The 12,258-nt window shown below is 32.5% G+C and overlaps 1 protein-coding gene across 1 annotated transcript in view; it reads right to left on the bottom strand.

Moving 5' to 3' along the window:
* Nucleotides 1-11,869, bottom strand: part of LOC126890253 (uncharacterized) — a 66,357-nt gene extending 54,488 nt beyond the window's left edge. Inside the window, exon 1 of the mRNA XM_050659110.1 lies at nucleotides 11,738-11,869. Coding sequence (XP_050515067.1) covers nucleotides 11,738-11,869 — 132 coding nt within the window. The remainder of the gene's footprint in view (nucleotides 1-11,737) is intronic.
* Between the last annotated feature and the right edge of the window lie 389 nt (nucleotides 11,870-12,258).

Below are 12,258 nucleotides of genomic sequence, written 5' to 3'. Positions count from 1 at the left end.
ATACTAAGAATAAGAGGAAAATACCAAAAAATAACATTTATAAACATACATGCACCGACTGAAGAGAAAAACATAGAGATAAAGGAAGACTTCTACAGTCAAATAGATACAGTATTCGAAAATATTCCCAAATACGATATAAAAATAGTACTAGGTGATGCTAATGCCAAAATAGGAAAAGAAGAAATATACACACCCACCATAGGAAAATATAGTCTGCATGAAACAACGAATGAAAATGGTCACCTCTTAATAGATTTTGCAAAAGAAAAAAACATGATCGTTATGAGCACGTACTTTCAACACAAAAGAATATATCAAGGAACATGGAGATCACCAGATGGAAAAACCATAAATCAAATAGATCATGTGCTCATCGAAAAAGACATGGAAAAATGTATAAAGAACATAAGAACATATAGAGGACCGGATGCAGACACAGATCACTTTATAGTCGGAATACAACTTAAACAGGTTATACCAGTTCTTAGAAATCAACAGAAAAAAAGGTACAAAGTAACTAAACCTATTAGACTACTGTCAGAAGAAGAACAAAGTAAATATGAAAGACTAGTCACTAGAGAACTGGAAAATATTGCAAAAAATGAAAACATCGAACAAAAATGGACGCAAATAAAAGTATGTATGACCAAAGCAGCGCAAGTCAGTAATAGAAATATAAAAGATGGATTCAAAGAATGGTTTGATGAAGAATGTAAAATAGAACTGGATGAAAGAAATAAGTTAAGACTCAAAATGATACAAGTGAAAACACCAGAGATGGAGATACAATACAACGAACAAAGAAAACGAACTAAAAGAATCATAAGAGCAAAGAAAAGAAAGTACAACGAAGATAAATTGAAATGCATAGAAGAAAACTATAAAAATGGAGAAGTCAGGAACTTATATCAAGGAGTAAAAAATGAGAAAAAGGGGTTCCAAAGAAAACCTGTACACTACAAAAGCAAAAATGGAAGGAATTTAGTAAGCGACGAAGAAATACTGAGCAGATGGAGAGAATACTTCGAAGAGCTTCTAAATGAAATTCCCACAACAGAATATGCAGAAGAAGAAGAAGAAGGACCGAATGAAAATATTGATCAAGAAGAAATACAAGAAAGACCGCCTAATGAAAAAGAAATAAAAGAAATAATAGAAAAACTAAAGAAAAACAAGAGCCCAGGTAAGGATGAAATAACAGCTGAAATGTTTAAATATGGAGGACCAGTACTAATTAAGCATTTGGAAAAGCTGATAAAAGAAATTTGGGAACAAGAACACATACCAAAAGAATGGACTGAAGCCACACTGTGTCCAATTCACAAAAAAGGCGACAAAAGTTTATGCCATAATTACAGGGGAGTAGCCCTACTAAACGTTGCATATAAAATACTTGCAGTACATATAAAAGACAAGATAACACAAAAGATAGATAATGACATAGGAGAATATCAATGTGGATTCAGAAGAGGACGCAGCACGGTGGATCAAATTTTCCTGCTGCGTGAGATACAAGCGGAAAGCTACGAATACGGAAAATCTACAATGGCCCTATTCATTGACTTTAAACAAGCTTTTGACAGAGTTAAACGAAAAGAAATATACAAAGCACTATGTGAAATTGGAATTAGTAAAAAATTAATAAAGATGGTAAAAGTTACACTCAGAGAAACAGAGAACAGGGTTAAAATAAATGGAAAGGAAACAGATAAGTTTAGGGTCGGTGAAGGGGTACGACAAGGAGACCCACTGTCATCACTGTTGTTTAGTATCCTTCTTGAAATAGTCATCAGAGAAGCCGAAATTAACAGGACAGGACTTGTATACCAACGAAAACACCAATGCTTGGCATTCGCTGATGACATAGTAATGATAGCCAGAAGCAAACAAGAATTAAAAGAAATACTAAAAAGACTAGAGGCGATAGGAAGAAAGAAAGGGATATACATAAACGAAGAAAAGACTAAATATATGGAATGGACAGAACGAGAATACACACAAGGACAATACCTGACAATAAACACAGAGGCAAAAATATATAAATTCGAGGAAGTAGAGAGATTCCAATATCTAGGAGCGACATTCACTAGGAGACCAAATATAAAAGAAGAAATCCAAGCGAGAATTATGGCTGGCAATCGTTGTATCTTTGCTCTAAACAACTTATTGAGAAATAAGAACATATCTAGAGGGGCTAAGATAAGAATATACAAGACAGTGATAAGACCTATAGTCTTGTATGCCAGTGAAACATGGACGATGAACAAATCCGAGCAAGTCATGCTTAAAGTATGGGAAAGAAAAGTCCTAAGAAAAATATTTGGCGGAAAGATATGGAATGGAATGTGGATAAGAAGACCAAATGTGGAATTGGAGAGGATGTATGGTGAACCAAACATAGTAGGGATCGTAAAATCACAAAGACTGAGATGGTTGGGACATATCCAAAGGATGCCAAACACGAGACTTCCCAAAAAAATACTAACGGGAGGAATAGGAGGAAAGAAGAAGAAAGGTAGACCGAAAACCAGATGGAAGAAAGATGTTGAAAAAGACATAGAAGAACTGAAAATCACAAATTGGAAAAATAAAGCAGCAAATAGGAGAGATTGGAAAGGAATAGTAAACCAAGCCATGGGCCTTCTAGGCCTGGAGAGCTAAACTATATATATATAATTTTTGGAATTTCTTTTGGGATATTTAGGACGGATATGCATATTACTGTATAAGTATACTGTATTTACATGGCCTAAAAAGAATCTACTGATTTTGTGAAAGCAAAGCTATAAGTATACTGAAAGAGTAAAAACTCACCTGGCAACCCCGCCTACTAAAGCTGATACAAAGATTGAAAGATTAAGGTTATCAAATCTACTGATAAAACAGTGGACAATGGAATGGAAACCAGCTATTAAAAAAACAAATTAACAGGTTGTTAAATAAATCAAAATTTCCAGGAAAATAAAACATATAATAATAAGAAAAAAATAAGGTTATAAAGTAAATTATTTTTCTCCTTCTGAAGTTACCGCAAAGGTGTCACACACCTAGAACAACACCTAGGGTCGTGACAGACAACTTCAGAGTCGGCCAGAAAACACAAATCGGCCAGGGAGTAAATTAGTTTAGCATTATAACGTTTTTAAGTCGTTGCGATTGTTGAAAAACTGAACTGTGATATGTAGTTGTCACAATGGTAATAAATTAGTTGCCCGTATAACTAAAGGTATTACTTAAAGTTGTAACATCGTAATGTCAGTCGCGATAGGGGACGTTGGCCGAAACAACTGAAAATGCTCTCTGGCAACGTTATATACAGTGCACTTGTTTGTACTGACAACCAATGCGTCGAAAAATTGCTACTTGGGTAGTAAAAAACTTTTTTTAATAATTTATTTAATCTGACCAATTTTTGTATTTTGACAATGACATCCGATTTGGACGTCGAAACGTTAATAAAATCTTTTTTTGGTTAAATTGTGGCTCATTTCCCATTTAGAATAGTTGATTATAATAATTAACTTACGTATAAAAATTATTTTAGCAATATTTTGTACGTGTCATGTCAACTAAATACATATATTTATTTTGCTAACCTAAATACTTATATACTTTTATTATATACGCTGTGAGCTCGTACGTAGAGGGGATATTTACAAATTCGCGAACGCCAGTAGTGACAAGTTTGTAAACGTTTACCGGAAATTTGACATAAATGTCAAAGTGATTAATTTAAAATTAAAATTAAAAACATTAATTATAAACAATATTAGTTGGTCAAAGCTGTGGTATATATTTTTACCTTAAATATACTTACGTTTTAAATACTGAATTTAAGTTTTTTTATTGTTCCGTAATATCTAATTATAAATAATCTATTATACTCTTAGCGCCATCTACACGATTATTGTCAAAGTATCCGAAGTAAGAAATTGATATTTTATCAATAGAACGTCAAAATGATTAGAAAAATCTTAAAAAAATCGATTACAATTTAATTACTTTTTTGCGTTGTAAATATTAAGCGATAACAATTAAACAATAAATTTAAAAATTACCGGTAAAAGTTGAATTAGTAACCGCTAGGAGCGACACCAGCGAAGCTCAGAGCGTATACATTGATTTATTACAATTAAGTTTGAAACATCTGAATAGTTCTGCTTCCCTTCCCTTAACAAATATTTTTCTATCAAACAAACACTAAACATATCAAAATAGCATGTATTTACCAAAATATACAGTCACTGCGTAAGTTAAATAATGACGTCACTGGCTTGATGAAGTTTTTATTCGCGTGTATGTACCTAACTTTTTTATTTGCGTACACGTTAGCGTTTACCTAGATACAGCGAAATATAACCATAATAATCTTCTTCTTCTTCTTCCTTTATTGGGTTATAAACCATAATAATAACTAATGGAAAACTAGGTGACGTCACGGGCCGTTCGAACTACTTACTTTAAAATACCGAAGACTTTAAATTTGTACTTCTAAGCTATTAAGAGGTTTTGAAGCGTGAAATTTTGGAAATCTCATTTTTATACAAAACTGAACATTATTATGTAATAAAAAAAATGTGCAAGTTCCCTATTGTATTCATAATTTTAAATTAGACATTATAAATGTCAGTAGAAAATACAGTTATATACAAATGTTTTTGATCCTTTGAACTATTCATAGAAAATTTGTACTTTTACAAATTGGTTTTATTTTCAATAGTAAACAATTTCCTTTCCTTCAAAAACTGTATCAAACTGCAATCTCAACAAACTGGCATATTTTATTAAAATGACATACGATAAATGTCATTAGAATATAAATATTTTTCCTTTATTCCCCGACGACGATCTGGCTAAATCCCCAAGTAGGTGGAGGCCAATAAACTAAAGAAGAAGAAGAAGAAGAATATACGTAAATATAACGGTAAACTGAACCACGGTTCTTAGACATTACTACGGTTGCCTAAATCGACTAACCAATGAACATTAAGGGTAAGATTACGTCACGAGAGTTTACTGTCATTTGAATCGTAATATGATTTTTTTCGAATCCTGAGAAAACCAAGTATCTTAGAAAAATTTAAACGCAGGATGCAAGATTACATTATTACCCAGGGCGGAAAGCCCCTTAGAATAAACAAGCAGATTCTATTGAATGAAATATTTGAAATTAAATATCACACTTCTCTTTTATTTTCAGCCCTGTAACTTATTAAAATAAACATTATAGAAGTTTTCAGGGACTTTCAGCCCTCAGTAATAATGTAGTCTTTCATTCTAAGTTTAAATTTTTCAAAAATATTTATTAGTTTTCTCAAGATTCGAAAAAAATGAATACAATAGGACTTTTCATCGATTGTCATTTGTTTCGAGCTTCTGTCATGTGTCACATAATATTAATATATCTACGTCATACGTCTCTGGTTTGTATCATTGTTATATTCCAATAACGTATTACGTAGATATATTAATATTATGTGACACATGACAGAAGCTCGAAACAAATGACTGTGAATGAAAAGCCCTATTAAAACACATTGAGAATTTTGACATACGTCAAAATTTTGCATTAACTCGATATAAAATTCTGAACTGTTGAATTCCAGCTTCCCTAATAATTATTGTACATCAAAAGACATTAGAAACTATTTGTAGAGGATTGAAATCTGTATTGGAAATAACTGTTAAAATTGGTCTACGTAATTAAACATATTTCCAAAATTTTGTAAAAATGTAATTCATTTTAGTTTTCAGCCCAAACTTAGGCCACACACAATGCAATAATGTTCACATTTTTTAACTGTCAATATTTTTATTTTATCATCTATTGTTTAAAAACAATACAGTTGATAAGATACCCTCAGTTGCGGAGAAAGGATTAATAATAAAGATTTTTTTATTCAGTCAATGATGTGAGCACTGTCAGTTAAATAGTAACGTGTGGCCTTACTTTTACACGCATACCTATTGTGGCAAATGTATCATATTTTTCAAAATTTTGGAATGCATTTAAATCGTAGAACAATTTTAACTTTTGATTTTAATACAGATTTTAATTCTCTACAAATATTCTCTCATGACTTTTGATGTAAAATAATTAGGGAAGCAGGAATTCAACAATTCAGAATTTTACATTGAGTTTCCTATGGCCCTTTTTACGATTCACCACCCGGTATAAGATAAAATGTGTACTATTTGTCTAATTATTTCACAATAACACAAATAATACACATATATACACAATAAAACACATTCAATGATCGAAAATCATTTAAAAATATGGGAATGTAAACTCTTGTGACGTAAAGTCAAAAATATAAGTCTCCCCACCACCGTCGGACAAGACAACCGTAATAAAGTCTAATAACCGTGAAACTGAACCACATAGTCTTCTTCTTCTTTTTTGTTTTTGGTTTCGCTGCAAGGCGATTACCAGCACGATTTATAAGCGATCTTGACGTAGTCTGGCTCTAAGCCATACCAAAATCGCTGACTATGTTCTTGTAAGGAAGCTTTTGATGAGGTGTGATGATTATAATTAAATGAGATTAATTGGGTCAGGTTAAGTATGATTAAAAATTAAAACATAAATTAAATGACAAATAGCAACATAACACGGATACATATAAACAGTTGAGCCTTGCAATTTGTAAGCTTATTTTGTTAATTGCTAGAAAACGCATTGCAGTTTATAAGCTTATTTGGTTAATTGCAAGAAAACGCATAATTACATTGACTGATTCTTCCGTTAAGGAACTTAGAATATTGTATATAGAGAGCGGTGTTTTGAAGTTCATGGAAATAAATTTTGTGTATATATCAAAATTAGGAATCACATTAATCGGGCATTCAAAAAAGATGTGGTTTAGATCCTCGAGACGACCACATTCACAAAAAGGATTATCTTTTATATTCATTTTATACAGATGTTGTTTTGTTAAACAATGGCCTGTGCGCATTCTAATGATGGTGGTAGTATGTCTTCTATTTCTATATGGAAAATTTGAATACCAAGGTTTTGTAGGAAAGAAGTCTTGAATTGTTTTGTATTGCGAAGTCTTCTTATGGACTAAAGATTTCCATTTTTCTTGGTACTCTTTTGTAATTTTTCCTCTGATGACTGATAGGGCATCCTGGGAATTCAGTTGTACTTCCATGGGTACATTCAGGTCTCTTCCTATTTTTGCCAGTATGTCAGCCTGGGTGTTACCAAATATATTAGAGTGTCCAGGTATCCAGGAAAGGAGAATTTTGGTACCATTCTCATTGGCTGAAGATATAAGTTTCTTTGTTTTTAGGGCCCTTATATCTGCTGAAGCAGATATGTTACATGTTTTAATATTGGTTATTGCATTGCGCGAATCAGAAAATATTATAGCTTTCTTTAGATGTTTTGTAGTTGCGATTTCCACCGCTTGATGTATTGCTATACTCTCTGCTTTGCTTATGCTTAGAGCTCCAGGAAGTCTTGAGGAGAAATTATATTCAATACTCGGGATGCATATCCCAAAACCTACCCTTTCTTTGTTTTTTGAGGCATCAGTATATATAAAGGTATGGTCTTTCCCATATTGTTCAGTAGTCATAAGGAATTTTTCTTTAATCATCGGGTCATATTTTTTGATATTACAATTTAGAATTGGAAGTGGATTCATTAGTGTATCATAGTCTAATTCATAGCATGGAAAATTTGAGCTTTTGTATATTTTTTTAAAATATGGAAAAAAATATTCTAATGCCGAAACCAAGTATGGTACATTATTCCTTGTATAAAAATTAGGTTTGTTTATAAGTCTTTTACGTATTTCAATTAGGAGTAATATTATGGGATGATTCTCAATAATGATGATTTTACTTAAAAATTTAGAGGCTAACAATAATCTTCTATGTTCTAGGTCCATTTGGGCAGACTCTGCCAAGATTGCCAAATTTGGTGTAGACTTCATGCACCCCAAACATATCTTAAGTCCCTCAAAAAATACTGCATTGAGTTTGTTGTTGCATTTTTGTGATATTGGGTTGAATAGGAAGGAACCATAATCGAGGTGAGATCTGATCAAGGCATTAAAAACCATTAGGAGTGTTCGTGGGTCAGCTCCCCACCAGGCTCTACATATTGCACGTAGGATGTTAATATTTTTCTTTGCCTTGAGTATAATATTGTCAACGTGTAAGTCCCATGATAGATTCTTATGAAAAATTATGCCTAGAAATTTCACTTCATTTTTTAGAGGAATGGCTGTGTTGTTGATTTTGATTTCTGTTAGATTATCTCTTCGCCTACCCTTTGTGAACCATACAGCTTCACATTTGTCTTTGGATAAGGACAAGTCATGTTCTGCCAGCCAGTGTAATGTGTTTTCCAATTCTTTGTTTATTTTACTTACCATGCTTTGGATATCATATCCCTTAATATACAAAACCAAGTCGTCTGCATATCCACATATTTTAACTTCATTATTGCTAATACAAAACAATTCTGCTATATAAATATTAAACAAAATGGTACTTAAGGGAGAACCTTGAGGTAGCCCCTTAGTTGCCATGAAAGGTCCCAAAAAGTCACCATCATTAGATCTTGAATATAAAAGTCTGTTCTGTAAAATTTTGAACACAATATTATTTATTGCAGATGGAATATTTCGAAGTTTTAGTTTGCTATAAAGTTTGTATATATTGACATTATCATATGCTGCTTTGATATCAAGAAAGATGGCCAAAACCGATTGGGAGGATTCAAAGGCTTCCACAATTGTGGAATGAAGGATGGTCAAGTTGTCAGCAGTGCCTCTTCCTTTTCTAAAACCTGTCTGATGGTTGGTGAATGAACAGTTATGTTCTAAGGACCAATCTAGGCGATTCTTGATTAATATTTCTAATGTTTTAAGCACACATGAGGATAAAACTATTGGTCTGAAACTACTGGCCAAGAGTGGATTTTTGTGTGGCTTTAAGGTATTTATAACATTATGGTTTCTCCAATCTTCAGGCAGGTTGTCACCATTTAGACAATTATTGTAGATATTCAACAGAAAATGTTTAGCTTGTAGTGGTAGATGTTTTATCATAAGGTAAGGAATGTCGTCCATACCTGGTGCCGAATTTTTTTTATTATTTACAGCATTGTTAAGTTCCCAGATTGTAAAAGGGGAAACTTGCTCGTTTATATCGTCAAGCTCAAAATTTGGATCAATAAAAACTGCAGACATGTTCTGTAGAATTTCTGTTTTAATGTTATCTGCTGGGTTATGAAATGACTGGCCGTAATTTTTGTTATTTGAGAATTTTTTAACTTTATTCCAGACATAGGTAGTGTTAGATTCCTTATTTAATGATTCACAGAAGTTTATGAATTTATTTCTTTTTTTAATTCTGAGGTTTCGTTTAGTTTGGGCGATTATACGTTTAGCGTGTATATAGTTCTCTAAGGAAACAGATTGTTTAAAGTTTTGAATTGCCTGTTTGCGGCTTTTAATCCAAAGTGAACATTCTTCATCCCACCACGGATTTGAAGGTTTACCCTGTGTTCTACAGTTTTTATAGGGAATTGAGTTATCTGCTACTTGATTAACTACCTCCAAAAACTCATTGTAATTAGAGTTTACCGGTAAATCAAGCATTCCTGTTATCATCCCAGTGTGGAATGTATACCAGTCTGCTCTTTTAATATTTCTCATTTTGTATGTTTGTGTATAGATGCTATCATTTTTGTTAAACTCACAGTTGTTTATTATGACAAAGGTGGGGAAATGGTTGCTATTTCCACAATCTTGTATGACACCCCAAGTAGAACATAGAGCCATATTATTACTTGCTATGGCTAGATCTACAGCGCTAAGATTATTATTAGGAGGTTGAAACAATGTTGCTGACCCATCATTTAGGATAATTAATTCTTTATCAAAAATAAAATCATAAATATTTTTTCCTCCCTTATTGGTAGGACATTTATCCCATAGGGGATGGTGAGAGTTCAGATCACCTAGTATAATTAAGTTTTCTGTAGGTATGTTTTCTATTGTTGAGCTCAAGAAAGGAAGAGTTATGGCATTATTTGTATTGGAGTAAATGTTTATTATGTATAAGTTACCAATTTTTGTTGTTATGTATTGGATTTGGTCTGAGTTGTACTTCTGAATTGTAGAAAAAATAATAGATTTCTTGATACAAGTAGCTACTCCACCATATCCGTCATCTCTGTCCTGTCTGACAACATTATAATACTTCAAAGAAAAATTAAAATCTTGTTTAAGCCAAGTTTCATTAATAGCAATTATGTCAGGGTCTTCTTTGAAAATTAAGTTCGTTATGTTTTCCCTGTTTGATTTAATACTTCTAATATTCCACTGAATAATTTTTAATTTCTTTTTTGAATTCATGATTATGTGATTTGATATATGTTTAATTAATTAAAATCAGAATCAGATTTATCCTCTTGGTCCATATAGGACTCTACGTTTAATCGGGAAAATAAATGGTTTTTAAGTAAATTTAAGTTTTCTGATGATGTATTACTAATAAAATTTAGGCATGAGTTTAAAAAGTCATTTGAAGAAAAGGTATCAATATTTTGAAAGTTTTGCGATGCACTGGATTGCCAGGCTTGATTGGAGTTTTGTGATAAATTAGCTGAGGTTCTTGATTTGAAAGGTTCTGAACGAGAAAATGAGCTAGTGGGGGAAGAGGTTGGCTTTTCTGGTCTTAATTGCTATGTATAAGTACTCTTTTCATTTGGTTGCTTATCTTGACGTTTTTGCACGACTCTCCGTTTGTTGTCGGAGTTCAGAACCACCTGTTGAAAGGAACGTTTTACTGTAGATGATCTAAAATTGTTTGTTCTTCGTTGCGATGGTTCTATGGTGTTAGAATTATTTGTACTGGTACTTGGAGTATTTTCTAATGGCCTGCTGTTATTTTTAAAATTTGGAAAATCTCTCGGGTTATAAATAAATTTATTATTTGAGATGTACGATTTTGGAATGGCTTCACTTGCCTCAAAAAATGTCAAATTTTCATACGCCATCAGTTCTTTAATATTCTTTTGCCTTGTATATTCTGGGCAGCTCTTGTCAATAGATTTGTGAGAGTCCTTGCAGTAAAAACATTTTGTCATGCATACGTCTTCATGTTTGTTTTCCCCGCAATTAAAACATCTTTCTTTTCCTTTACAGTTTGTTTTTGTGTGGCCAAATCTAAGACAGTTATAGCATTGTGTCACTGGGGCAATATATGTGTCCACTAGTCTTGGTATGCCATAAAAAAACACAGTTTTGGGCATAAGAACGCCTCGAAATGTAAATAGTGTCGTACCTGTGGGTTCATAAGAAGTTACTCCATCTTTAATTACTCTTCTATTTAATCTTTTTATATGTAAAATTTCAATGTCATTTCCTGTATCGCAACACCGAAGAAGTTCTTTTTCATCAATATCTGTATCAATCTGTCTGACGATACCTTTGCAGGTTACGAAGTTAAAAGGTATATATATCTTGTATCCCTGATTTAGAAGTTGAGTGTTCTTAAGTAGCATGTTAGCCGAGTGAAAATTGGCAAATTCAACTGAAACTCTATTGAGCCCTTTACTATCTATTTTTTTAACGTCATTAAGTTTGAGGTTGAATATATCTCGAGCTATTTTAATTGTATTGAATGTGCCAATTTTTATATTCGGTATATTTGTAGATTCAAGATATACTACAAAAGGTCCATGATCTTTTTCGGAGTATGTATTAACCTTTTTTTCTTCCTGAGAATTATTGTCGGAAGTCTGATTTTGATTTTTTTCGGGATTATTAGTCATTGCAATTTTAGCCGGAGAAGAAGTATCAGGATAAGGGGGGACTGAGCCCCCCTTTTCCTCACTCATTGTAAGAAAAAACCAGTCAATGAAGTATTAATAACTAGAAAGCAAAAAGAAATAAAAAGAGCAAGCAAAATAGCATAAAAGAAAGCCGCTTGAAAAAAAAATATAAGCAAAAATGCTCAACTTACCTATATGCAAACACTTAAGCAACAACACCGGCGGTTGTTAGCTAGGTTAAGACCCTAAACTAGTGGCAAACTTTAACTGCTGCAAAACAGAAACTGTTCACACCTCGAAAGCGTAATGTCTAGTTTAGAAATATTAAATTTTTGGAAAATATTTCTTAAATTTAAAATACGCGGTCTGACGTTTGGTATTTTATTTGACAATCAACCACATAGTCAAACTCTGTGACGTCACTGGTCTTTTGAACTATTTTAAGATAAAGAAGC

The sequence above is a fragment of the Diabrotica virgifera genome, chromosome 8 (assembly GCF_917563875.1).
Source record: "Diabrotica virgifera virgifera chromosome 8, PGI_DIABVI_V3a".
Taxonomy (NCBI): domain Eukaryota; kingdom Metazoa; phylum Arthropoda; class Insecta; order Coleoptera; family Chrysomelidae; genus Diabrotica; species Diabrotica virgifera.
The sequence above is the reverse complement of the archived record's forward strand: the minus strand, read 5'-3'. Positions and strand labels throughout refer to the sequence as shown.